The following is a 27,665-nucleotide window of genomic DNA, read 5'->3' on the forward strand; positions in this document are numbered from 1 at the left end:
TTGTTCTAACATTTTCTGACACATTTTGATTTTTCAATTCAAAATGACCGTTTACAAATTTCCTTTAATTGTTTTTTTAAAAAATTAAACACCTTAAAAAAAAAGTTTGAAATCAAAGTTTCATTTGGTGTTGAATGAAACATTTGACCCAAAACAATTAATTTTTTATTTTTCGATTTGCTGAAATTAAAAATGGTTCTGTTCAACCCCAAACAATTATTTCCCAATTTTTCAGAAGTGCCAACAACTTGAAAAATCTGTTATTTGAACAGATCACTATGAGCACTGTAGCAAGAACCATCTTTCTGTAGTGTGTTTGTACAGCACCTAACACAATGGGGCCCTGGTCCATGATAGCATCCTAGAATACAAATAAGAAGAATACCAGTGCCACATTGTTGCTGTTGATAGGTTTACAGTGATAAACATTCATATGTCATTTTAAAAAAAATGAAAAGTAGAGTCAAGATCAGTAAGTAAAGTTTGGCTTCACAAGGTAATAGGAAAGTTTGTCTTAGGCCCCAGAGCTGCACTGAGTTCTGTGCAAATGGACCTCTGTGCTGCGTCAGAACTGCAATAATGCTAGTGAGACAGTATGCAGGTACAAGACTCTGTCCACTGAGAGATGGTTGCAGTATCAGGGCCTTAGGCACAAACCAAAAAATGCTTTCACCTAAGCATTAAAAGGTGAAAAAGCTGTTTGAGAAATTTTGTGGGGTTTTTTGGTGATTACATAATAAAAAAAATACTTGTTCTCTGAGGACAGAGCCGCAGCTCATGTTAATTGTCAATGTTCCATGAAATCAACAGAGCTATGACCATTTACACTAGCTGAGGATCTTCCCGATGTTCTGCACTTCTTTCCAGGAAAAGAAAAAAACTACTGAAAAAAATAGTTTTGATATGCAGCTTTGCTAACCTTGCATCACACCCCAATAGGTACAAGCCTTGTCCTTTGAGCAAGTTTTGCAGCATTTTAGGTGTTCAGCCTAATTTGCACTCTCCAATACAATATTTTTGGGGAGGGGTTTTCCCTGAGACTAGGCTGGCAATTTCAAAGGAGCAAAGCTGCTACACAACTAAGGGAAAATGCAACCACTGACAAAATATGGCTCTTCCCGCTAGCTTGAAATCCTCTTTCTTCTAATATTTATCTCACTCTCAGCTCCCAGAGTGATCACAGGCAATAATCAGAAAACTCCCAAATTCTGGTTTGCAATTTTGCAGTGCAACTTCTGAAAGTTAGAGTTCAAGCAGTACAATCTTTCTTTCTGGCTTTAATTGGGTGCCAAATTAACTCTCCTGCCCGCACCCCCGTCTCTCCATTTTATTTGTGTTTCCAGTTACAGTGGTGCTGTTTGCAGCTCTGAAACGGCAGCGGAAGAAAGAACCCTTGATAATTTCCAAAGAGGACATCAGAGACAACATTGTCAGTTACAATGATGAAGGTGGTGGAGAGGAAGACACCCAGGCTTTTGATATTGGCACACTGAGAAATCCTGAAGCCATAGAAGACAATAAATTACGCAGAGACATTGTGCCAGAAGCACTTTTTATGCCGCGCCGGACTCCAGCGGTACGAGATAACACCGATGTCAGAGATTTCATTAACCAAAGGTTAAAGGAAAATGATACAGATCCTACTGCGCCCCCATATGACTCGTTAGCGACCTACGCGTATGAAGGTAATGGCTCTGTGGCAGAATCCCTCAGCTCCTTAGAGTCGGTGACTACGGATGGAGATCAGGACTACGATTACCTCAGTGACTGGGGGCCTCGATTTAAAAAGCTGGCGGATATGTACGGCAGCGTGGACAGTGATAAAGACTCTTAATATGTTGCCTTTGTTGATTTCCAGAAACTGCATTGAGATATGTGAAGTAGCTATTTCTTTCTATTTATCCATGGCTCTGTGATAGGGCTCTCTATTCTATCAGTTCCAGTTGTCTAATGACTGCAGTCTGTGTGGATCAAATGTCAGAAAACTTTTTTCTAGTATAATTTTATGAGCTTCCAAGAGGCAATTTTTTTTTAATGCATCCACTTTACCAAGCCTGTCTTACAGGCACAGTGGTAGGGGAGGGAAACAGGAATGGAGGGAAGCAATATTTGTACTTGTTCTGCTTATATTGTAAATTGGAGTATATTACTGTTCCAGCTCACTTAATCTTCTTACTGTATTCAGATTATTCAGCTCAGATGATTGCTCTGTCCATTTTATATTGCACATCCTAATGTACTGAGGTATTATGGTTTAACCTAAATATTATAGTAAAAAGTAGTGGGGGAGGAATTTATTATAAAATTAGAATCAGCTGACAAGGCTATAAGACAACATGAGAGTAAATTTATTCTTGAACTTAAAGACGTCTAATTGCCATTTAACTATAAATATTTTTTCTTGAACCTGCCATTGGCCCCAAAAGCATAAAATCATACCAACTCCATGTCTATAATTCCCTGTGGACCACTATATCTGTATCCTTCTTATCCAACATTCAGAGAGATGTGTGTGGTCTGTAGCTCTGAGCACAGAATTGCTAAGTACTATCCCAGTTCTAATACTGACTCACTTTGTAACATTGGGCAAGTCACCTAATTGCCTTGGATTAGACCTTGTGGTTTTGAAACAAGACTTGAGCGTGGAGCAAAATGTAGTTGTGCTGTATCCTATGTCTAGTATAGATCACTTCCTCCAGGCACACCAGCTCAGTGTGTAGGGAGGCAGAGTGAGGTTTCACCCATTCCTCTGCTTCTGCCCACCCACCCACACGGAAGGGGAGTAGCAGCTTTAAGAAGGCTATCATCATCCTTGTGACATGGATAGCGAGTGAAAAGGAGAACGGGGGTACCTTGCACCCTTTACTCCCTTGCAGGGGTGCATAAAATTGGTCACATTCTTGCTCTGTCTCAGTTTTGCCATCTGTAAAATAGGAAAATAATGCCTACTTCACAGGGATGTTGCAAGGGTTAGAGAGAGTTTGAAAATTGCTTTGAAGGAGGAAAGTGCTAAACTCTCATCCTAGTAAGTAACTTCTAATTTTTTATTTTTTTTATGCGTGTATTTGAGCCCTGAATGCACAAGTAAATGAGAAATGTTCATCATTCTGGTTACTAGAACCAGGAGGGTTTTAGAACACTGTCTTTACAAATGCATCAACCAGAATTTTTATAGGTTTCACTTACACCAAGAGGTGGCGTTTTAAACATGAATCTTTCAGTTGGTTTCCTTAATTTCCTTGCCAAACCTGCCATTTTTGCCCAAGCCAGAACAGTGGTGCCATAGGACTCAGTACAGGCCAGTGTCTCTTCTTTACATGCATGAGGCAAAAGTAATCAGCAATGTATCAGAATGACAAGAGGAATATGTCATTGATTACATTTCAGATCCAGTCATCTGAAATAGATTATTTTGAAATAGATTATTGCAGCTTTTATAACCCTAAGGTCATAGCCTTATGACACCTTAACAGGAAAAAGTGAAGTTTCTCTTTATACATCATATACAACCAGTCTCATTCATTCAATATAAATAGAATAATTTACATAGAATAATTTTATGTGATCTGTTGCAGTTGCTAGGTATTTGTGTTCTTTCCTTGAAACCATAAAGAAACCAATTTAAACACGAGTCAGTAGCTCCAATTTACCCTTTCCAATAATACAAGGATAAGACAAACATTAAAAGGCAGCAAACTAAAAGGGATTAAAAAAATATTGTACCATATTTATACCATCTGCGGAACTCATTGCTACAAGAAAGTAAGACAAAGGGTTAAGTAAGATTCCAAAAAAGATTAGACATTTACAAGCATAATATGTGCTTAGAAAAACTAGGATTCAACGTAAAGGGCTATCAATCTTTGTGTGTTCAGGGCATAAACTGGCATCAGGAAGGCATCTCCTCCCCATTGCTTAATTCCCAATTGTGCAGTGCTGGACAACTAGCCCCTTTAGAAAAATCCCACTAAATGCCTATGTGCATCTTTAAGCACCAAACACCTTTACAAATCTGCCCCTTCATGTCTTCCTTTCAATAGTCTGGCAGTAGCCATTGTCTGAGGCAGAAGAGCAAGTTAGATGGTTACTGGTCTGTTCTAGTATAGCGTGTTTCCTATTTTCTTATTTCAGATATTTTGTTTTTTCTTAATTAACGATACTTAGTAGCAGTTCAGGCTAGAATTTTGCATTTTATCGACCAATTATTTTATCTTGTCAGGAACATGACATAGTGAGTGTACAGAGAATGCGCCACACAAGCCTGTTGTGTACATATATAGAAAAGTATGCAATCTACTGACACCAAAATTATGGTGACAAACTGAATAGCAAGTGAATTCCTGTAAGAAATTCTCATGAGGCAATTGCATCATTACTCACGTCTGAATTATTCTTTTATCCATCCAGCTTATAAGTGCTGATTTTTCCACAAATGAGACTCATTTACCGACACTCACACATAACAAGAAGGGTCCAATTCAGTCTTATCTTCTTCCTCTATAGCTCCACAAAGTGCAATTAAAAAAAACCAGTGCCATTTAAATTGCCATATTGCAGTACATAAAATATTTGCGGTAATATTTTGTACTGCACTTTGTGTGCTGCAGTGGCAAAGGATGGAAACCACTGTGCCACATTATTTTTATTCGAAGACTGGGATGTTAAAATTGTCCATTATAGACAAAGAAGTGTCAGATTACAGCTTGAAAAGTGGGTTTCTGGGCTGTGTTAAGGAAGTGGACTGCTGCCTCAATCACTAGGATATCTGTTCAAGTTGAAAGAACTCCTGAAATGATGCTAGGAGATTCCACTGAACAAGGTGAAGATGAGCAACACAATCAGCTTGTAGTCTCGATAGTGGCAAACTAGATGACCAGCTAATAGGAGAGGTACTGAAGGGTACCGAATAGTCTAGTGAGATGAGTGTGAAGGGGAAGGAGGGACGTGGCATAGCAATAACAGAACAATGATTGGAGTAATCATTCCAGAAGAAAGTCATTTTTATTCCAGAATAGTGTCCACATGGGGAATTATACAGAAATATCTATAGCAGAATAATTATTCCACTACAGCTATATAGGAAATTTCCCATGTGGATAAGCCCTAGGAGGAGATCTGAGGCTGGATCCTGCAATGAGCTCTGTGTGGGAAGGATCCCACTACCCAAATAGAGCCCCACTGGTGTCATCACGGGACGGGAGTTCAGTCCCCAGAGCTGATGTTTCCTAATATGCTATCTGACCATGGGAAACTCATGTGATCTTGGTCATTTCCATTTCCTTTGCTATAAGATAGGAGGAATAACACTCACACCCCTTTAGAAAGTGCTTTGAAATCCTCAGATTAAAAGGCACTACATCAGACAGTGCCAATAGCAACATTTTCAGAATAAGCCCTAAAAGGTGGGCAGACTTTTCCTATTTATTTTTTGGTTCACTGCCAGGACTGTCCTGATTATATACAAACACATTTCATATTTGTTAAACATGAAAAAAAAATTAAAAAGCAGTTTTCAGCTCTCCTAATTTTTCAAGTAACAGGCTACATCTCGAGGCACAGTGTTGGCATCTATCTGTCATACTGAATTATGCAGAAAAAAATTAAATTGGGTGTTTATAGCTCCCATGCTTGTAGCAAATAATAAGCAATATATTAATAGGCAAGTAGGTAGAATTAGGTATGGAATTCTGTGTGTGTGTGTGTGTTTCTATGCATGAGAAGGAAGAAATAATGAACATTTAAAAAGAAGGCACATTTGTAAATTAGATATTTCCATCTTCATTGGGGACAGTAATGAATGCTTAGTCAATCCCTTGGGGCCAGATCTTACACTTTCAGAATTCCAATAGGAGTTTTGCATGTGTGAGGAGCAAAATAGACTCCTAGCTGTCTTGCTCAGACAAAATAACTCAGAATCAGTGCCATTTTGGTGCAGAGCTCTAGCAAAAAAAGACCCACAGCTGGAAAGTTTAAACTGCTGTAAGACAACATTTTACTTCCTTTTTTTTTATTATACTTTAATTTTATATATCATCTCTATCTCATGATCTCTTATCTGGATGCTGCCATACTAGCAGGTAGTCCAAAGTCCCAATGGCACATTATGTTTAAATTAACACGGCAATCTGGATTTCTTTATCAAATTATGAGACCTGACAGATCAACAGTTGCTATGTTTATCTTGACTGGTGCAAACTGTTTCATAAATTTTGAAAAGGCAATTTTCCTTTCAGCCCTTCAGCCCTCCCCCTCCCATGAATGTTAAAGCTGCAGCATTTAAAATTTCTCTTCAGAAGTTAGAAAAAGGCATTTTCTAAAAGGATTTTTCTATACAGAAGGTAGAACAAAACCATACTTAATGTCTGTGGCTTCATGGTTTGCTCTACTAGGGAAATAACGGTAGCTGCCTCGCTTGTTAAAAATTAATTCAGCAAAGGATCTTTTAAAAAAAAGACTGCTTTATGGTCCCTCCCTTTTCAGTTTAATTTAGACATCGCTGAGACAATCTTTAACCTGCCCATCATTTTGTAATACCATGCTTATGGCCTGGTCCTGCATTCTGTGCATATGCAACACTTTCCTTGAAGAGGAAGATGGAAGGGTTGAAGTCAAGGGGAAATTGGCAGGGTTGAAGTCAAGGGGAAATTGGCTGGCTGCTCAGGGAATGCAGCAGCAAGTGGTTATGGTGCATATTTGGGGATTGTTTTGTTTATTAAGGAAATGGAGGGTGGGGAGTTGCAGGTAGGGTAGTAGAAAATGGGGGAGAAAAACTAATCAGTCATATGCTAAGCAGGACCATTGTGACACTTAAAGCAGCAGAGATACCATATGAAACAGAGTATTATTAGATTCCATATGAACTTTTACAATAACTGCAATTTTTTTTTGCAAGTATTTATTTTAAAAGGGGACTGCAAACTTAAATGTCTCCTTCAACAGGGTTAATTTGACAAATAAGGCATGAGCCCAGCATTTAGGGAAATCTTTCCACACCAATGGGCTCTTAGCCTTTCCTACAAGACTGCACTATTAATGTAAATACATCTGGAGACACTTTCTATAAGCTTTTAGTTTTCTATGATCTATTAGTTTAGTGTTTATTAAAGAAACAAAAATGTATAGAATTATTAGACATTCCGGTGAACACAAGAAACAACACAGCAAACATGACATTGCTCTGGTTTTTGACAACAAAAACAAAACCTCTTCAAAACCACTGTACTATTTTATTTCTGTGATTACTTTCATTGCTTTGCAAATTATACTTTAAAAAATAGGCCTATAATAAATGCTATGTGCATCCTAACTGTGCTGCCGAGCTAAATCAATCTGGCAAACCCCTATTGTGATTTGTGAGTTTTTTTCAACCCCTAAAATAAACGTTTTTCGGTATTGATTTTTTTAATTAAAAATACTTCCAAGCATAAATTGAAATTGATGCCACTGCCCAGGAAGATTTACTAGCTGGAGTGTTCCAGTCATGCAGTTACTCTCAGTTGTCATTCCCTTGTTCTGCAGAGAGAGCGCGGAGTCAGATGGAAGTAGTCACTGTTCAGCACAGAGGAACGTTTGTGGGTGATAAGATTTTCATCATTTAAAAAGTTTACATCTAGAAGGTTCTCTGTTTTACAAAGAGCCCCATGCTGGAACAATTACTTTTATCTCAGCATGGCTGGGCCATTTGTTACAGTCAGCTGGCAAATGTGCATTCTTTCCCCTTATATTTCTTATTCACTGTAATGGCTTTTTTTTTTTTGAGTTACGATTTAATGAGAAACCAATTTGAACAGCGATTTCTCACAGAAAGAGTGAATTTGCCTTTTTGCAAATCAATTTTTGTAACAAGTTATTTATATGATACTAAATAAATTGTTTTTTTTCTAACTTGCTTTTTTTAATTCTCTCAGTTTACAGTTTATATTTACAAAGTTAACATAAAATAATGGTACAAATATTCTAAAGTAATTCAGGATCCACCACCATCCTGACATTGCTGCCGGTTGGCTCAGCCCATCAAATTTCATTGGTAAATGCTTGGCTTCTAACACACTGTGTGAGCAATTGGGCCAGTCTTGTGATTGGTGAGGCCTCAGGGAAGAATTACGTAATTGGATAAGGAGTCACTTCCCCTTAGGGACCCTCACTTGTAGAAGGAGATAGGAATGACCATTATATTGACAAAAGCATAGGGTTCAGAGCAGCTACTTATGTTTATAGATGACTTCAGTTAGAAAAAGCTCTCATTGAAGTCAATGGGAGTTTTGCCTCAGTACTGGGTGTGGAATGTCCTCCAGCTTGAAGCATATGAAGATCATAGCGGAGAAGTCAGATGTAATACACTTATACATATTACTCCTTGGTTATTTCTCTTTCATTAGAAGAGGGTCTCAAAAGATAATTTAGGCATAGGGCTAGATTGACCATATACTGAAGATGAGCACAAACCTCAATATCACAAATATCTTATGCAAGCAGAGCTACCCTCCGAGGAAATTCTTCATTTTAGCACTTCATAAAGGAAAACACCCCATCTTATTTAAGAACTTTTGTGAGGAAAGGGGGAAAATATCACTGAAAAGCAGTGCTTCATCAAAAACATGGGTAAGGATACATTAGACCTACTCAGGCTAAGTAAGTGATCTGAACGACTGACTCCCCTAAGTGGTTTGTGAATTAAAATAAACTGAGTGACTCACATAGGCCAGTGGCTGGTTGAGCCATATGGAATGCTGTCTTAGATGCACCTCAAGAATACGGGTGAAAATTGTATATGGTGATCTTAGCAAAACGTAGTATTTTAGTATTCACTACTGGGACTGTGGTTTAGACTAATACAAATGTCTATATACAAACTAAAAATAAAGGAGATTAGTTTATTATCTGTATTGCAGTACACCAAGGCCCCAGCTGGAGCTCAACTGTGGTAGGCCCTGTACATACTGGATTTTATCTATTACATATACACATACATACCTGAGTTAACCTGTGTCATAACTATATATTTTTTCCGTAGCGCTGGGAGATTCCAGTCACATTCGGGTCCCAATGTGCTAGACTCCGTGCAAACAGAGTAAGAGACAGTCTCTGCCCCCAAAAGCTTCCAATCTAATTAAGAGAAGATGAAACAAGTTGGCGTAACAAACCAGCAGAGAGAAGTGGACGGTAACAGTGACAGGAGAACAGACTTATGTATAATGGCTGTGGTCACAATTTGCCAGCTTGAGGGTTTGTTTTTTAAAAAGACCATAATGATCACAGTAGGACTGCTACTTGGCCATTTTTTGACCAGCCTGGCCAGTTGCTGGTCAAAAGATATACCATTCCAGTTTCTTTTTTGCTGTGCACATGCTGCCATACGCATAGCAATCTTAGCTACAGGCTGTACATGTCACGGCTGGGAGTGTGCCACAGCCGGCACAGCACCCCGGTCCCTTTCTGCATGCCAGGCACTCACCTGCTGGCTGCCGAAACCACAGTGGCTCCTCTTGCACTGGGAACCAGCCAGGAAGCAGGACAAACCTGTCACCTGAGGGTAAGGCTTATTAGCATGGATGGATAAGGAACAGGGTGGGGAGGCAGGGGCTCCTGGGAGGGGATCGTAGGACGGACTCCCTTGAAAGCTCCAGGAAGCAGGATAAATGAGGCTTACCAGCAGGGAGCAGTAAGGAAAGGCAGGGGGAGCTCTGCCTCCCCCACCCTGCTGGTAAGCTTCTGGTCTGTCCCATTTCCCAGAGCCCTTGAGGGAGCCCTCTACCATCCTATCCCAGCAGCAGGCGGGCTCCCTCTAGAGCTGAGGTCCCTGATGGGAGTGGGTGGGGTGGGTGTAGGGGATCATGGACCAGGGAGCTAAGGCTGCTGGTGCGTCTGAGAAGGGAAGAGGGGGGTCAGGCTCATGAGGAGGGGCACTGTGGCATGGCTAGTGGCCAGTTTTTCTGTGCCTCAGAAGTGAAACCCTAGCTAGCAGTACTTTCTGCTGGCTCCTGTCTAGGTGTTACTCTAGAATCCTCAACATCTTCAGCATTCACTGGGAGCTCCACACGGCAGATCTAGGATTGGGATGCTAGAACTTTTTCCTTTATAGGCCACAACAGCCAGTCATACTTGGCTCCTGTGCCGTTACACCTCGCTTTACCAGGGGGCATTCGCCACCATGAAGGAAGCCCCTAACAAAAGGCATCCCAGCAGTAAAATACACTGTTCCCAGACATTCAGTCACCATTTTTATCTGTGTAGAAACCAAAACAAACCAAACTCATGCCTCCTTGCTCCATCCAGGTTATCACAGGGATAAGTTAGACTTTAACTAGACAAGTCATTAACTCTTATAATCTGTGGTTACTGGAGAGATATAGTCATTCAAACAGCAATAGGTTTCCCACATGTTTTTAATCTCTAAGAACTATGGTGCAGATCACTAATGGAAGTGGCCAACTTTTGACCTTACTCTTCAGGAGCTAGATTGGCCACACACACTGCGTACTCTCACTTTTGTATTGACAAAGACACCTTCTCTTTCCATCTCATCCTTATGCTCTCTCAAATACAGAGCAGCCATATTTGCACATTAAGTACAGCTCTTTCAGCAAGAGCTAAACCTTCTTGGGGTTCTCTATGAGAATCACCATAATCTCCCTTTCTTTGGCAGATTTTCCAAAACACTAGATAGACCCACAAGGGAGCATTGTGATCATCTAACCCAGGCCTGCACAACATGCGGCCCACAGAGCCTCACTGTGCGGCCCGCCGGGGGGATTCTAAACCCCCGCACACGGCGCTCTGCGGGCAGCCCAGAGCCCTTTGAATCCCGGCCGCAGCAAGGAATCAAAGGGCTCTGGGCTGCCTGCAGGGGCAGGGAGCCCAGAGCCCTTTAAATTTCAGCCACGGCCGGGAATCAGAGGGCTATGGGTTGCCTGCAGCTGCGGGAGCCCAGAGCCCTTTAAATCTCAGCCGCGGCTGGGAATCAGAGGGCTCTGGGCTGCCCGCAGGGATTCCCAGCCGTGGCTGGGATTTAAAGGGCTCAGGGCTCCCCACGGCTGCCAGCAACCCAGAGCCCTTTGAATCCCAGTCTGCAGCCGCTGATTTATCCCCTCCCCGGACCCCTGCCACAACTGTACCCCAGGACCCCCACCCCCTATCTAAGCACCGCTGGTCCTTGTCCCCTGATACCCCTCTCCCGGGACCCCTGCCCCTAACTGCCCCCCAGGACCCCATCCCCTATCTACATGCTGCTGCTCCTTGTCCCCCAATTGCCCGCTCCCGAGACCCCTGCCCCTAACTGCCCCTTGGGACCCCAGCCCCTATCTAAGCCTCCCTTCTCCTTGTCCCCAACTGCCCCCTCCTGAGACCCTCCCAACTTCCCCCCAGGACCCCACCGCCTACCTGTCCCCTGCTAAACCGCTGGGACTCCCCTGCCTATCCAATTGCTGCCTGTCCCCTGACGGCCGCTCCGAACCTCTGCCCCATCCAACCCCCCCTGCTCCCTGTCCCTTGACTGCCCCCCGGAACCCCCTACCCCTTCTCCAACCCCCATCCTGCTTACCATGCCACTCAGACCAGCGTGTCTGGCTCCGTGCAGCTCCAGACAGTTGCTGCCATGCTCCCCCGTGGAGCCCACAGCCTCCCCCCCAGCACCTGCCTTCCAGATTTGAACACCTCAAAATTCAGGAGTGCTCAAGCTCGGTTTGGGCAGCTTTTACTTCATTTCTCCCAAATCAAATATACTGATCCACTGTAACTTGCTGTAGAAAAAGTAGGATAAAATTGAGCAAGAAATGCTTATTAGGACTGGAATTGCTATTTTCAACAGCCATTGCCTTTTTGTTTGTTTGAAAGGAAGACAGTGATATTGCATTGGCAAATTCCCCATAGAAAGAAAGAGTGGAACAAAAGAATAATGAAGGCACCTCAGCTTTTCCTCATTTATGGAGGACAGTCTTATAATATGCATCCAGATATCCTCCAATCACACAAGCTGGAAATTGTTCCACTTTACTGCAGCTCTGTAACCATATGGGAACCAATCCTGTCTGTGTTTTGTGCATATCCAAAATTCCTGCTGAATGACCTGCCCTGGGAGCGAGTTACCAGTGACCCAGGGCTGGGGCGGCAGGAGGTGGGGCGGGGGCCCAGGGCTGGGGCAGCAGCAGGGTGGAGGGAGGGCACTGGTGGGGAGGAAAGGGGGAAGTCCAGCGCTGGGGTGGCAGGGTGTGTGTGTGGGTGGGGGAAGAGCCCAGGGCTGGGGCAACAGGAGGGTACAGGGGGGGCCCAGGGCTGGGAAGGGGGGCAGCCAAATTTTTTTTGCTTGGGGCAGCAAAAAACCTAGAGCCGGCTCTGCCGGGTTCCCCCAGCCGCCGGAGCCCTGGGCCTTTTAATTTGACCCTGAGAGCTCCCAGCCACCTCTTTAGCTGGGAGCCCCTGGTTGATTTAAAATAAAGTATCACCTCCCCACCCCCAACCTTCCTTTTTTGGCCCAAAGCTGTTTTGGTGGGGCGGCGCTGGGGAAGGAGGGTTTGTTTCCGCAGGGCTGGATGGCCCTGGGGCGGGGTGTTTCCGCAGGGCTGGGAGGTTTCGGCCCTCAGCTGTTTTCTTTGGAGGAATGTGGCCCTCGCCGCTTTACGAGTTGTGCAGGCCTGATCTAACCTGATCTCCTGCACATTGCAGGCCACAGAACCTCACCACCTCCTGTTGTAATAGACTCATAACCTCTGGCTGAATTCCTGAAGTCTTCAAATCATGCTTTAAAGGCTTCAAGTTACAAGCTACTCACCAACCATTGCACTCAACACCAACACCTCCACTTCTAGTCACAAACTTCTTTGTTCTCACTGCTGCTAATCTGTGAAGAAAAGGTACAAATGTTTGATGCTATTAATGCTAACAGTAGGTACAATATACTTCAAAACATTTGGTTCAGACCTAAAAACAATCATCATAGATCTCTATCTGAATCAACTGACGCTTTCTGTTTCACCTTGTTTCACTCTAACCAGGCCAGCTCCTCTTTCCCTCCTTTCTACTGCAATCAGCTGCCTAGCACACTTCCGTCCCATTATTCTTCTTTACATTCCCCAACCTGATCCAAGCCAAGTAATTAGATGCTCAACAGCTGTCTGACCACCTTTCAGCTCCCCATTTTTTTTCTGATATCCCACCAAACCAAAGGTGGGCTTCATGCAGGTCTGCCAGTCTTGACTGCAGTCTTCAAATCCCTCATTCTCCACGTCAGATTTGCTCCAGCATACATTATACACTTCTGACCCAAGGGAACCACAGAACACACAAATATTTGCAGATATCCACTAGCTTAGCATGCACTCTCAACCCACTATGTTCCTGCCATGCATCTTACAATGCATCAGCAAATGGAAAGAGACCTGCTGAGATGGGGACAGAATGAGGAAGGGTGTACACAAGCGGGTACAGTCATCTAAAACTTCCTAAGGGCTTGGGATGGCTTATTCCTTTATCTCTCATTAAAAACACCAACAGTAGCCTGTGCACAATTTTCTCTGAATTTCCTGCTGAAGCTTTTCTTTTCTTAACTCAGAATTTTGCTGGCTCTCTGCTCATGCATGCATTTTAATTAATAAACAGACGAATACATTCCCTCATGATTGCCTTTACATGTTTTTCTAAACATCTGTTTCTACCTATATCCTTCAACAAAGCAGCTCTGGTCTGCAGCTCAGCTAGGGAACCTCTCTCTCTCTCTCTCAGGACACAATCAGTTTTATTCACGTCAATTATCTTAATTGGTAACAAGCTTAACCCATTTCCCAATTATGACTCCAGTTTGTTAGAACAAACAACCCCTCAAACCTTCTTGAATAGAAATATTTTTTAAAAAAAACTTTCCTAACTAGTCTTTTATGAAAACATTAATTGAAGGGATGGGTCCTTCCTTTGGAACCCATGTTCTGAAACAACCCTAGGCCCGTCTTTCTAATGGACAGAATGACACACACACACACACATTATTCCATCAGACTTTATCATTCAGGTCTGTCTCTAATGAAAGGTAGAAGCGTAAAGAGAAGGTGTGAGGAATCCAGATGCAAGAGGGCCACACTTGCCTTACTGCACTGTCCACTGATAGGTTAGCCGTACCACAACCTTCATCTGATCCTCTTTGTTCTTGCTCATCTGTTTCCAGTTATACAGCCAAATTCATCAAAGCTGTCACGTCTTTCCTGTGCCAGCTACGCCCATTATTACAGACTTGAGCAGAGGGCAAACTAAGTCTCAACTTCTGCCCTCCCTTCAGCTTCCTCTAGGATGGGGCACAGCTTTAAATTCTGCCAGGAGGGGGCATGATGCTATATTCTGCTTGGCCATGTCCCCCATTTCACTAATACCACCAACTTTTTCAGAGACACTGGCACTTTACCTACACCCTACCCTATCTGGAGAGGCTATGTCCACAACCTGCCCCTCCCCTGAAGAACTTTCCTCCATCATTTATACTGATATGATATGGGTTAACCAGACAGTGAATTTAGCCCAGATCATTAAGATATCCTACTTGATTACAGCACTTGCAGGATTCCTATAACCTATGTGGGCCCTCCTGCCAAGTTGAGAATCAGAAGTGATAGCTACAATAGTATTTGTGACTCTATTGCTTTCAGATATTGTCACAGTTCCTAAAATAGTCTTATGGTTAGTTTTAAATTTTAAAAAAGTCCAAATGAAAGTTTGAGTTGCATGTTTCCAATAATTCAGCATTTAATAAACCAGCCATCCATCTGGCTGTGATATGAAGTTGCTTCTGAATGCCCTGGAGACAAGAGCTTGTTATTTTTGTTAATATTTAAACATTGCATATAGCCTTTTATTTCAGAAAGAACTGTTTGAATGTCTTGGTACCAATGTGGATATTCAGCACATGAGCTCAGTCCTCTTCACATTGAAATCAATGAGAATTTTACCATTGATCCCAAAGGGAGTGGCGGTGGACTTCCAAAAGCCAATGCATATCACTGAATTTCTGATGAGTAAAGTGAAGTTTGGTGGAGAGCAAAGGAACTTGCAGGATACATCAGAGAAAGGCTGCCACTGGGCACTGACAAAAGCCATTTGTAAATGAAGGGGACCATGTGCAAACAAGAATCTTCAGGAAAAGACCACACCTCATAAAAGAACTGTTCTAAGGCTTCTGGAATTCCTCTCAAACCAATATTTACTAATAATGATCTCACATAAAGAAAAGTTATCAGTAAACATTAGCCTGTTCATTAAATTCTGCCAGTTCCCCATCATTCCTCTCCACCAGAATCCCTTGTCTAGGATTTAATCATTTGGTGCTCCGTTGCCTCTTTACTTTCTCACTCTCTCCCACCCTCCACTCCAAGGAAACCAGAATTCAGCTCTGAAAATTATCTTCCACATTCAGCCCCAGCATCTTGTGTCTTCTTTCATGCATTCCCCCATGTTGCCCATATAATGCCCTTGTTATTCATCTAAATGACCAACTATTTTTACAGTTTTGCTCAACTCTGCCCAATTTTAAACCTCACAATACTTAACACACATTTTGTTATTCTTATCTTAACAGAGGGCCAATCCTGTTGACATTCTCTATGTGCTCACTGTTGAGAATAGCCCTAGCCATTTTGTAGCCAGGGTCTGAGGGCTGAGACCCAAGCCTATAAAAATGTATGTAACAAGCTTGAGGAAAGCACTGTGCTGATATAATATTTCTTTCCCTGCTGCTGTACTTCAGCTTACCTCTCTGCTGGGGTACAGACCAGAGCCTAGTCTTCTTAGGACTTTGAGATATCTATGTATTGTATATAGTGTTACATCTCTCAAAGAATGAAAGTGACACAAAACATCTAAAGGAGAATGTATTTGCTATATGTAAGTGCAAACAAGATTTCCTATAACTTATGAAACAATGACTTTATTATGAGTAAACTAGGGAAATACTGCCTAGATAAACCTATTGTAAAGTGAGAGCACAACTGGTTGAAAAACCGTATTCAGAGAGTACCTATCATTGGGTCATAGTCATACTGGGAAGGCATATTGAGTGGGGTCCCGCAGGGATCTGTCCTGGGTCCAGCTGTAGTCAATATCTTCATAAATGATGATGTCATGGCAAGTATCTATTATAGACCACCTAACCAGGAAGAAGAGGTAGATGAAACTTTTTTTAAAACGAACAAAATCATCCAAAGCACAGGACTTGGTAGTGTTGGGGGACTTCAAATACTCAGATGTCTGTTGGGAAAATAATACAACAGGGTACAGATATAGTCTTGTTGCTCAGCAGGAAAAAGGTTGAGAACCCCTGGCCTAGAATACAGAACTGGCTGAAGAGATCGCTGAGTCATTAGCAATTATCTTTGAGAACTTGAGGATGGGCGAGATCCCAGAGGACTGGAAAAAGGACAAGTATCATATCTATCTATAAAAGGAGGAATAAGGACAACACAGGGAATTACAGACCAGTCAGCTTAACTTCAGTACCCAGAAAGATAATGGAGCAAATAATCAATTCGTAAGCACCTTAAAGAAAATAAGGTGATAAATAACAGTCAACTTGCATTTGTCAAGAACAAATCACCTCAAACCAACCTAATACCCTTCTTTGTCAGGGTAACAACCCTTGTGGATAGAGGAGAATATCTTGACTTAGTAAGGCTTTTGATACTGTCTCACACGACCTTCTCATAAACAAACTAGAGAAATATAGTCTAGACAAACCTGCTACAAAGCCAGTGCACAACTGATTTGAAAAGCTTACTCAGAGAGTTCAAAATAATCTTGACAAACTGGAGAAATGGTCTGAACTAAATAGGATGAAATTCAGTGTGGACAAATACAAAGTACTCCACTTAGAACAGAATAATCAATTGCACAAAAACAAAATGGAAAATGACTGCCTATCTTGTCCCCTTATTGGTCCTTTAGGTCAGGTGTTGGCCAGGTTACCTGAGCTTCTTAACCCTTTATAGGTAAAAGGATTTTGGTGCCTCTGGCCAGGAGAGATTTTATAGTATTGTCTACAGGAGGGTTGTTACCGTTCCCTTTCTAGTTATGACACTGCTAAATGCAAGATGGAAGAGATTGTTTAGCATAAGTTAAATCGTACGCTCAAGGCAGCTCTGCTCCCTTCCTACTCCCCTCTTGTGAAGAGGTGATCATTTTCTTGTCCCTCTCCCCATCCCTAGAAAACCAGCCCTAGGAAAGGAGAGAAGAGAATCCCCTGAAGATGCTTTTCGTGGAGGGGAGTGAAGAACTTCCACAGCTGGAGGAGGAGCAGAGATGCTCTGGGCAACCAAAGAGTGGGGGAGTCGGGGCAGGGGTGGGGAGGAAGGCAGAGTTGATATGGAGACTGGGTAACAAAATGAATTGATGTAGGCATATGGTAGCCAAAATCCTATTTCACCTATACAGTTATGACACTAATCACACACCCTGTGGGGGCAAACAGGGGGGTTCCAAAAATCTGAAGACTGATCCAAAATATTATTTAATTTGTTTTTAAAATCTTATAGTTTAGGGGATAATATCAGGATTTTGGGGGGGGATCTAACTCCTGATTTTGAAGGGTTGGGTGGCAGTCTTGCACATGCTTAACTTTACTCCCATGCTAGGCTCACTGAAGACAATGAGACTACTTCTAGTGCACACAATTAAGCACATGCCTAAATGTTTGCAGGATCAGTGCCTTATTTTGTAAACTTCCGGGCAGGGACTCTGACGCTATTTATTTTGAAAAGCACTTTGTACATTTATATTGCCAAATAAATAAGCAACCACTTCTTTATGCAGTTCCTGGATGTGGATTTTGATCTCTGAGTCTCCAACCTCTGATATGAGCCACTCTTCATAAATTTCCACATAGAACAGTATCGTACTAGGCTGAGAACTGGAGTCAGGTATATCAAAATCAGACAAAACACACACATACACACACACACTATACAGAATATATATTTGAATGCTCAGAAAGATCAGTTCTTTATATACAATACATCTGCCACAAGCTGTTTTCTAAAAATGATGGCCTGGATGTAAGAGACATTAAACTTCTCGTTTCCTTATAATTAATATAGTCAGAGGTTAACCACACACAAATGGGTCTCTGAAGAATAACAAATACAGTTTATGAATAAGATTTGTTTATAGTTGTATGGAGAATTTGTGTAAGTTAATAATGAATATTATATATATTATTCATGCTTCTCTCTAGCTGAGGCCACAGACTCCTCATTTAATCTCAGAATTTTAAAAAAACCCAAAAAACAGAGTTTAGTTATCCTGAAAATAAAATTCATTGTGGAAACACTGACAGACTTTTTAACTACCAATGTGATATATGCCATCATGTGCTAGGAATGCCCCTCTGCCATGTACATTTGCAAAAACAGACAGTCTCTACATAAAAGAATAAATGGACACAAATCACTATAAAAGTTTTTTTTTCTCCGGCTGATAATAGCTCATCTTAATTAATTTGCCTCTTACAGTTGGTATGGCTACTTCCACTTTTTCATGTTCTCTGTATGTATATATATCTTCTTACTATATGTTCCATTCTATGCATCCGATGAAGTGGGCTGTAGTCCACGAAAGCTTATGCTCAAATAAATTTGTTAGTCTCTAAGGTGCCACAAGTACTCCTGTTCTTTTTGCGGATACAGGCTAACACGGCTGCTACTCCTAAACTCTTTTAACTAGAGCGGCACAAATAGTATATCTAAAATGTGCTGCACATTATAGTGAATGCTTGAGACACAATAAACACAATACCTTCTCAAGGTCTCCCATGTTAAAGAAAGGTGATTTTCTTTATTCAAGCCTCCTGCAGTAAGAAAAGAAAAAGAAAGAAAGGGAGAGGAGATGGACAGAGCTCTTTGTAGTGCTACTAGCATGTGAAGGTTAAACATAAAGCACGTTGCTGTTTCTATTTTCACATTCAGAGCAGGCTCATAAATGGACCATTCTAGTTGAAATGTTGACAAATGAATTCCTGGCTCTGGTTCACTTTACTAAGAAAGAAAACGGTGATCTTCTGGGGCAGGATCTTTAAAGATTTGTGATGAAATTTATGTGGCAGAAAGAGCTCTCAGAGACAAATCAATATAATTAAGTACAGCTCTCTCACAATCGCACTGATCAAGGAAAGTGGCTGCATCATCTCAGGGCTGTCATTTACTCACTCTCATTGTGTCATGTTGCCTAGGATGTCTCAACATTTAAACAATACAGCAGCCAGTAACAGCTGGGGGCCAATGAGGTGATGGCTTGAAGTCATTGCCACCCTAGAAAGCGGCAGCATTACCTCTCATAGTCTGTAGGTTACTTCACACATTTGGATTGGATCCTGTTCCCATTGACTCCAGAATCATCCCCCTGCATCCCCAATCCCAAATGCAGAGAATATTTAAAATAAACGATACAAAGTGTTTGAAGCGTCAGTTATTGTGTCATTGGGGGTAACATACAGGTTGTGGGGGGATGTTAGCGTTTTGGTGTTAGGCAGCATATACATATACACAGTCTGTCATGTCCCCAATGCGGGGTATACGGTGGGTGAGTTCAAGGTACAGCCAGTAAACAGTCAGGGTACATCACTCATACAAACGGGTTACAGCTAGTCATGGGCATGAATAAGCGGGCTGAATAATGGGGCTGGGACAACCCTCACATGGTGGAGTACGGTTTGGTGGGTTCAGGGCTTAGGGGATAGAGTCCGACGGGGGGGTCCACGGATCTCGTCCCCCCTTCGTGTGCACAGAGTCACGCCCGCTCACTCCTGGTATTGGCGGTGGCCGGTGATGTGCTCTGTGTAAATGTCTCTGGACCAGCGAATAGTGTCTGAGACCATTAGGCGTCTCATGAGTTGCGCGTAGCGACGGCCCACCCCACAGGTCCGAAGCACGCGTTCATTGCAAGGGTCCCAGGCGCCCAGGGCCCCCACGATCAGGGCGTCGGTGCAGACCTCGTAGCCCTTTGACCGCAGGGTGTCCGCCAAGGGGGCGTATTTTTCAAGCTTGCGGGCTCGGGCCTCGCGGAAGGCCGGGGTCCTGTTTTCGAATGGGATCGTCACGTCGACGAGGATGATCTTTTTCCGAACCTCGTCCGTGACGACGATGTCCGGGCGCAGCGGGCTGTCGGTGCCGGGAATGGCGCGATTGACAGCGATCTTTCCCAGGTGTGGGGCGATGGCCTTCACCAGGCGGTCCTGGACGGTGTTGTGGCGCAGCTGCCAGGCTCTGGCGTGGGGCTGCATAGGACGTGGGGCAAGGTCTCCATGGCGTACCCACACTTCCGGCAGCGTTTGTTGGGGTTCCCGTGGCGGACGGCTCCGTTGAGAGGGACGCAGTTCAGTCGGGCACGGTGTATGAACCGCCAGTCGGCGAATCGGGTGAAGCTGCCTGCGGGGAGGAAGTGGTTGCTGGAGTCCCACTTGCTGGTCACCTCGAAGGCCTTGCCCTGGTCAGGTTTTTTCCTCAGGGTGTCCACGTAGAGCGCGTGGACGGCGGCCTTCAGGGACTTCTCCAGCATGCCTCTGGCTCCAGGGTTGATGAAGGTGTTTCCCTCTGTCTCGATCCGCGGCACCAGGACTCCCAGCTCTCGCCGATCTCCGCTCCATACCCAGCGGCAGCCCAGTCGCTTTCCCAGCCGGCGGGTGGCGTTGCGGGTGCGGGACCACAGCGAGGCGATGTCGCCCCCGTCCCGGGTGAATTCTCCATCCATGGAGCCGCTCAGGAAGGTGGCCATGTCTTGGTCGGAGGGGGGTCTGCTGATTCGCTTCTTGACGACGTCACGCAGGGTGGTCGTCGCGATGTTCTTAACCGTGGCGTCCGGGCACGTCAGGAGGCGGAAGGCGTGTGTGACGACCGCGATGTCGCAGAGGTCTCCCATGCGGGGGACGTTGGCGCCCCCGTGCCGGTGGGCGATATAGACCAGCTCGTTGCTGGCTCTCTGGGGTAGGGACAGCCACTTCTTCACCAGCTGCCGGATGGTGTTGTCCGCTTTGTTGAGGGGCATTTTTGCCACGGCGGACCCTCTCAGGACAAAAGCGATGCGGGGGATCAGGAAGGTGTTGAGGGCGTTGATTTTTTGCCACGGCGCCAGCAGGGATGTGTCAATCTTGGCGGCGTCCTGCAGGATCTCCCGGATGGTGTCCTCGGGGGTCTGCCGGACGCGGAAGCCCGTCGGCGTGCCGAGGTGCTGGTAAGCCTGCCCCTCCGCCAGGGGAACGACGGGCTCGCCCTGGACGAGGAACTCCGTCGTCAGCACCGAGTCCCTCTTGCTCCCGTCGACGTGGAGGGACGCGCACTTCTTGGCGTTGAAGCGGAGTCCCGTCCAGTCCGCGGCTCTCCCGATGGTGTCGAGCATGCCCTGGAGCCTTTCGGGGTCGTCCGCGGTCAGGACCAGGTCGTCTGCATAGGCCAAGACGCTCACTCTCTCGTCGTGTAGGTCGAAGCCGTCGGGGCCATCGGAGATCGCCCGCAGGAGCGGCTCCATGGTGAGGTTGAAGACGATGGGGCTGAGGGAGCAGCCCTGCTTCACGCCGCTGCGGATAGGAATCTCGGCAGTCTCCCCTTCCACCGAGCGGATGGTGGTGCTGCAGCCCTCGTAGAGTTCCCGGATCAGGTGAAGGAAGGTCTCCGGCATCCCGAACTCCCGTAGCGTGCTGAAGATGTGGTGATGGGGGATGGACCCGAAGGTGTTGGCCAGGTCGAGCCACGCTATCGCGCACTGTTTCCGCGCCCTCCTGGTCGTCTGGAGGACGGTCTGGAGCAGGAAGTTGTGTTCGTAGTACCCCTCCAACGGCATGAAGCCCTTCTGAGCCGGGCTGATGGCTCCCCCGGTTGTCGCCCACTCCGTGATTCTGGCTGCCAGGCAGCTGGCGTACAGCTTGTACATCGTAGAGCAGAGGGAGATGGGTCTCCAGTTGCTGGGGTCATCTCGCTCGCCCTTCTTATGTATCAGGACCGTCATGGCCTTCTTCCAGGAGGTGGGTGACCGGCCGAAGCGCCGACACAGATTAAAGATGCCGGAGAGCACGAGGCAGCCAGGGTCTCGCTTCTTGAGGAGGCCGTAGGGGATGCCATCTTTTCCGGGCGCGGTGTTTTTGGTTCTGGAGAGCCTACACTTGATCTGAGCTCAAAGAGCCGAGAAGCGTTGTTTCATTGTTAGGAAACATTTATTATTGGTGGCTGAATCTGCACCTAGAGATTGCAGAGACAATGATACACTCACACATCTTCGAAACTCCACCCAACTTTTGTTGTTGTTGTTATTGTTATTTTATGGTTCTCATTCACACATATTTTGCATCAGTCAGTTGGGAAAAAAACATAGCATCAAATTACTGTCGCTACTAAGAATTAATGTCTTTTAAATCAGGCCCATTTATAGGGCAGAGAAATGTAATGCTGGTGAGATAACCAGTCAGAAAACTCTCATAATTCACCTGTTTAACAGCTGTTAATTAAAATATATATAATTTTCTTTTGTCACCTCAGTTCACATGCGCTTCTTGTCCCCCTTTCCCACCCCTGCCCTCTGAGTCTATTTTTTTCCATCTTCCCAGCAGAATTGACTGAGGCACAAGGAGTTCAAGCAAATTGTCCAGTATCAAGCAGCTGACTTATCAGCTCATCTTGAATTATAATCATAGCTGCTGGGACTAGGGGTGCTGCCACACCTCCTTGCTGGAAGTGGTTTCCATTATATACAGGGTTTAGAGTTTGGTTCAATGGGTCTCAGCACCCCCACTATACAAATTGTTCCAGCACCCCTGATAATAACTAGGATGTTTCTGTCTCTCAGTCCTTTTTTCTCTCACCATTAGTGTAAGTGACTTCCAAGAGGCCTGTTGGTTTTATCAAATGGCTCTTTTTAACACAACTGTAATTCTTATCGCCTAGCCATACAAAACAGGAGAGAGACCTATAAGCATTTGTATGGCAGTGGTGCCTAGAAGCCAGCAGGGTCAGGGCTCCAATGTGCTAGGCAGTGTACAGACATATGGCAAATGACAGCCCCTGCCACAATGAGCATACATAGGGCCAGAATTTCAAAGGTATTTAGGTGCCTTAGGATTAAATCAATGGGAGTTAGGCAACTAACTTACTTAGACACTTTTAACATTCCCACTTGCTGCCTATCTGCATCTTTAGGCAACTAAATATCTTTTGGCATCTGGCCCACAGTTTGTTATGTGGCAAGAACTTCACGTGGAGTTACTGCATGGTTAAGTACTGGAGTCCATATTCCCATTAGCTAATGTAAAACCTGTCTACCTGTTCAGATGAAACTGCAATCAGATGAGTGAATACACAGGGATGGAGAACCAAATTGCGTAGAGACTTGACAAGATTAAAAAAGCGGGCTGCATGGAAGCAGCATAAGGTAAGTACCAATGTAGAATCAAAAAACTAGGGAGAGGGATATAAAATGTAGCTGGAAATCAGAAAAACTAGGACTACCCTTAGGTCAACACAGTAGGAGTTTGAAATACAACCATATTGCATTAACAAAAGTAGTGCTAATTGGATGTTTTCAAGCAATATCAAAATTGTGACAAAAAAGGCCTATTTCTGTAACTTTTTAATATTTTTTTCCCATTTTGGGGCTAGCACTATGTAGTACACCTCTACCCCGATATAACGCTGTCCTCGGGATCCAAAAAATCTTACCACTTTATAGGTGAAACCGCGTTATATCGAACTTGCTTTGATCTGCCGGAGTTTTGAGCCCTCTCCTCCACCCGGAGCACTGCTTTACCGCTTTATATCCGAATTCGTGTTACTGTATATTAGGTCGCGTTATATCGGGGTAGAGGTGTATTATTCTGAAATGTGTAAGTGAGTGGATGACATGTAAAACTGGGAAAGTGAGCAAGTCTGGACAGTGATAGAAAAGCTACTGAACATTATATAGAAGGGATAGAAATATGAAAATGGACTTGAGAAAGTGACACAGGAAAAGAGGTTGGGATAGCTAAAGCTATTTAATCTAGAAAAGAGATATGATCATAGCTTATAACTTCCTTCAAGGCAATAATATACATGAATGAAGGAAATTATTCCAAGACTCAGAAGATGACAAAACAAGGAGCAATGGCTTGAAACTAAGGAAGGAAAAAATAGCTTTTTGTTCATGTTTAGCCTAAGAGTAATTAGGCTAGTGCATGGATGGTGGGTATAATAGGGCAGGGGCAGGGGCGGCTCTAGACATTTCGCCGCCCCAAGCACGGTGGCATGCCGCGTGGGGCGCTCTGCCGGTCCCGCGGCTCCAGTGGACCTCCCACAGGCTCCACTGAAGCCGCAGGACCAGCGGACCCTCCGCAGGCACGCCTGCGGGAGGTCTATCGGAGCCACAGGATGCCGCCCTCTCGGCGACCAGCAGAGCGCCCCCTGTGGCATGCCGCCCCAAGCATGCGCTTGACGTGCTGGGGCCTGGAGCCGCCCCTGGCCAGGGGAGGCTAAGCCTCCCCTGGTGCAGCCACCATTAACCTGCCACCAGACTGCCTGTGCTCTGCCTCTTCCCTTCCCTGAGGCCCTCACTGCCCTCTACTGCCTGGTGAGTCTGTCCCTCCTTTCCTCCACTCCACTCCTGTCTCCAGAGGTCCCTGCTGCTCACTGCGTCCCTCCTCTCCTCCATAACCATGGGGGAAGGGGGAGGTGAGGAAGGACACGGCATGTGGCGGGCAGCGGGGGGTCCCGTGGGGAGGTGGGTGGAGGAGAGGGGGGAGGCAGTGGGTAGAGGAGGGGGTCTTGCGAAGGAAGGATGGAGCGAGCAGCAGCACGAGGGGACCAAGCAGGGGAGGGACCTGGGGTGGATCGGGGTAGAGTGCGGGTGGGGCCACAGGTGGAAGAGGCAGGACAGGGAGCTAGCCTCCCCCAGGGAGAGCTTCACCAGCCGCCTATGGGCTTGTGAAATAGAGTCAAAGGCAATTGAGGCACAATTAATTCAAATATTTAAGACTACAGGTTAATGAGGAACACAATGGAGTGAAGAGTTCTGGGGAATTCAGGTGATCAAACTGAATGAATCAAAAGGACTTCTCTGGCTCTCCTATTCTGCAATCTAGCTCTACACTATACTGATCATCACTTTCAGTTCACCATGATCTTCAATTTCTGTTACATGCAACATATTTTTCCTTCCTATAACAAACAACTTTAATAGCTACTTTCCTCTTTGTTACCTTATATGACCTCCCACTAGTTACATTTTGGTCAAATGATCTCCTCAGCTCATCACGTTGTTTTGTCTCTGTTCCCGGCCCATATATTCTCTGCAGTGAGCACTTTGACTCACTTGATCCTTGCTTTCTTCTTCTGTTAGATTTTCCCAAGAGACTTTGAATTTCAAACCTGTTCCAACAGCCCCTTTTGCGCATCTGAAAAATCTGCTCTGGCATTTACTAATCCTGTAGCTGTTCAGATGCAAGTGTCACTGTAGCAAATTATTCAATGGACAACATTTAGTCAACACAATATTGTTCTTTCAACAGGTCTTTTCTTTGAGTATCAATTTTAAAAGGCCCTGTTTTACCTAATTTAGAATGGTTTCATACATAGAATATATATTTGGTCATCAGATTTTTTTTAAAATCAAGGAGATTTTCTATTATATTTTGCAGAACTGTAAATCAACTTATAAAACTGCTGGTTATTCAAATCCAAAGGTTTAATTTCAGAGAATGACTGTGGGCCTTATCCAAAGCCCATTCCAGTTGATAGAGAGACTACTGCTGATTTTAATGGGCTTTGAATCAGGCCCTGTATTTCTGTTTAAGTTTTAATAATTTAGGCTTAGAACCTCCTGGGAGTTAGGCACCTAAATACCATTGAGGCCATAGAATTGTGTATTCTGCAGTTTGGCTCTTTGAACATATATTCAGTGCAGTGAATTGCTAATACAGACTGCATTATGCCAGTCAAAATGAATCATTATTCTATTATGTTTTAGGTTCTTATGTGGTGCCCATCCCCATACTCCCCAAGCACCTTGCAATCTGCCATGTATTTATCCTCACACCACCACTCTGAGGTAGGGAAGTACTAGTATCTCCATTTTACCTCAGAGGTATTTATGTTCCTAATTTCCATTGAAATCAATGGGAGTTAAATGTCTAAAAACCTTTGACGATCTAGGCCAAAAAGACTAAGCGGGTTTCCCAAACTCACAAAGGAAGCAGTGACAGATGGCAGGTTTGTGCCTATCCTCAAAATAGCCCAGATCAGTGACCTTGTCTTACAATGTAACTTCTGTGTATTCTTCCCTGTGACCCACCCACTAAGTTATCAGTAGCCAGAGAAGCCTCATTTCACTTTGATTTTCTGCAGATTAACATGGTTAAAAGCTGAAACTGCATTTTAAATAAGAAGCTTTTGATATTTGAAAATAGTCTCATTTAACAAAACTTGTCACCCCCTCATATACACCTTCCCGCCCCAAGGCAGTTGACTGAGACATCTTGAGAAGAGGGGTCAGTTCAGCTCTTCAGGTGTCTATTCCTCATGCCAGACAGCAAAGTTTAAGTAAAATAAAAAAGGAGGGAATGCAAAGCTGGCTTACCTTGAGCAGCTCTGTCTTTGGCCCGTGTGTCACATATGACAATTATTTGCCCCGTGTGCATGGGCTGGAGTGAGAGCCTGGTATTGCAGACCAACTCCTGACATTTTGGCATTTTAAATATATGTTTTCTTGGTTCTTCATTGGGCCTGTTTAAAGAGATGCAGGGTTCTCTGATTTGAAGCCTTGGATTTAGTCTTTGGAAAGCTATCACACCGTCCCCAGGCTTCCCTCCGCTGTGATGTCTTGGGGAGAAGGAGTGGTAGTATAAGTAAATGTGACTGGAAATTCACCTAAAGCATCAGAAGCCAATGCAGCACACTTCCTTTCCAGCTCTGCCCCTCCTGTGGAAGCTCCCCAGGTCAGCGAGTCATCCAGCAACCAGCAGGTGCTCTGCATAGCATGCCAGCTTCCTATTCTGATAGAAGTACCATGTCAGCCAGCCAGGATGAGAGCGGTCTAGCCTAGCGGCCAAAGCAGGAGTCAGACCTAGTGGTTGGAGCAGACATTGGGAACCAAGGACTAGGGTCAGCGCTGGAGTCAGTAGTCAGATTTTGGAGCCAACAGTCAAGCCGGAGTTGGTAGTTAGAAGCCAGAACTGGGGGTTAAACTGGATGGCAGGAACTGGAACAAGCAGGGTATCAGGCAAGGAAGGATTCAAGCCGGGGGTGGGGTGGGGGGGGCAGGGCAGAGACAAGACTGGGTACAAGGCAGGAGCAGCAGGAACAAGGTAACACAGGAGCAGTCACAATGGTGGCCATGAGCACTGAACAGCAAGAGCTGTTGCTGGCTTAGGAGCCAGTTTACTGGCCTCTCCAGCCTATCAGGCGGCGTGGCCAATCAGGCAGCTTGCTGCAGGCCAGCTGCACTGATAAGGCTGCCTGAAGATGAGCTTTGCTGCAGATCCTGATTCCTGACATGCCATCAGCAAAGCAAGCAGCATTCTTTCCAATTTTGGGATGTTCCCTCTCTACTCAGGTGGTAGGGAAAATACAGCATAGGTATAGCTAGGTGGCCAATGACAATTCAGCTCTCCAGGACACCATATTACAAAGATGGAGGGGTGTGCTGGTCTCTGCAGAGTTGGAACATCCAGTCTCTGCAAACCCCATTTT

General features: G+C 44.6%; 1 protein-coding gene and 1 long non-coding RNA gene across 3 annotated transcripts in view; one reads left to right on the plus strand and one right to left on the minus strand.

The window, feature by feature from the left end:
• The window catches only part of LOC120397778 (cadherin-6), a 122,450-nt gene extending 115,165 nt beyond the window's left edge, over positions 1–7,285 (plus strand). Inside the window, exon 12 of the mRNA XM_039524228.1 lies at positions 1,344–7,285. Coding sequence (XP_039380162.1) covers positions 1,344–1,834 — 491 coding nt within the window. The 3' untranslated portion in view covers positions 1,835–7,285. The remainder of the gene's footprint in view (positions 1–1,343) is intronic.
• Positions 7,283–27,216, minus strand: LOC120397779. 2 transcript variants are annotated; one of them, XR_005593998.1, is made up of 4 exons: positions 26,554–27,216; positions 12,767–12,835; positions 8,974–9,105; positions 7,283–7,512 (listed from the first exon to the last, which is right to left on the minus strand). It is a non-coding gene; the product is annotated as an uncharacterized LOC120397779 (long non-coding RNA). The 2 variants fall into 2 exon arrangements; XR_005593997.1 differs by having other exon boundaries at positions 7,283–7,548.
• Between the last annotated feature and the right edge of the window lie 449 nt (positions 27,217–27,665).

This window comes from Mauremys reevesii, linkage group 2 (assembly GCF_016161935.1).
Source record: "Mauremys reevesii isolate NIE-2019 linkage group 2, ASM1616193v1, whole genome shotgun sequence".
Taxonomy (NCBI): domain Eukaryota; kingdom Metazoa; phylum Chordata; order Testudines; family Geoemydidae; genus Mauremys; species Mauremys reevesii.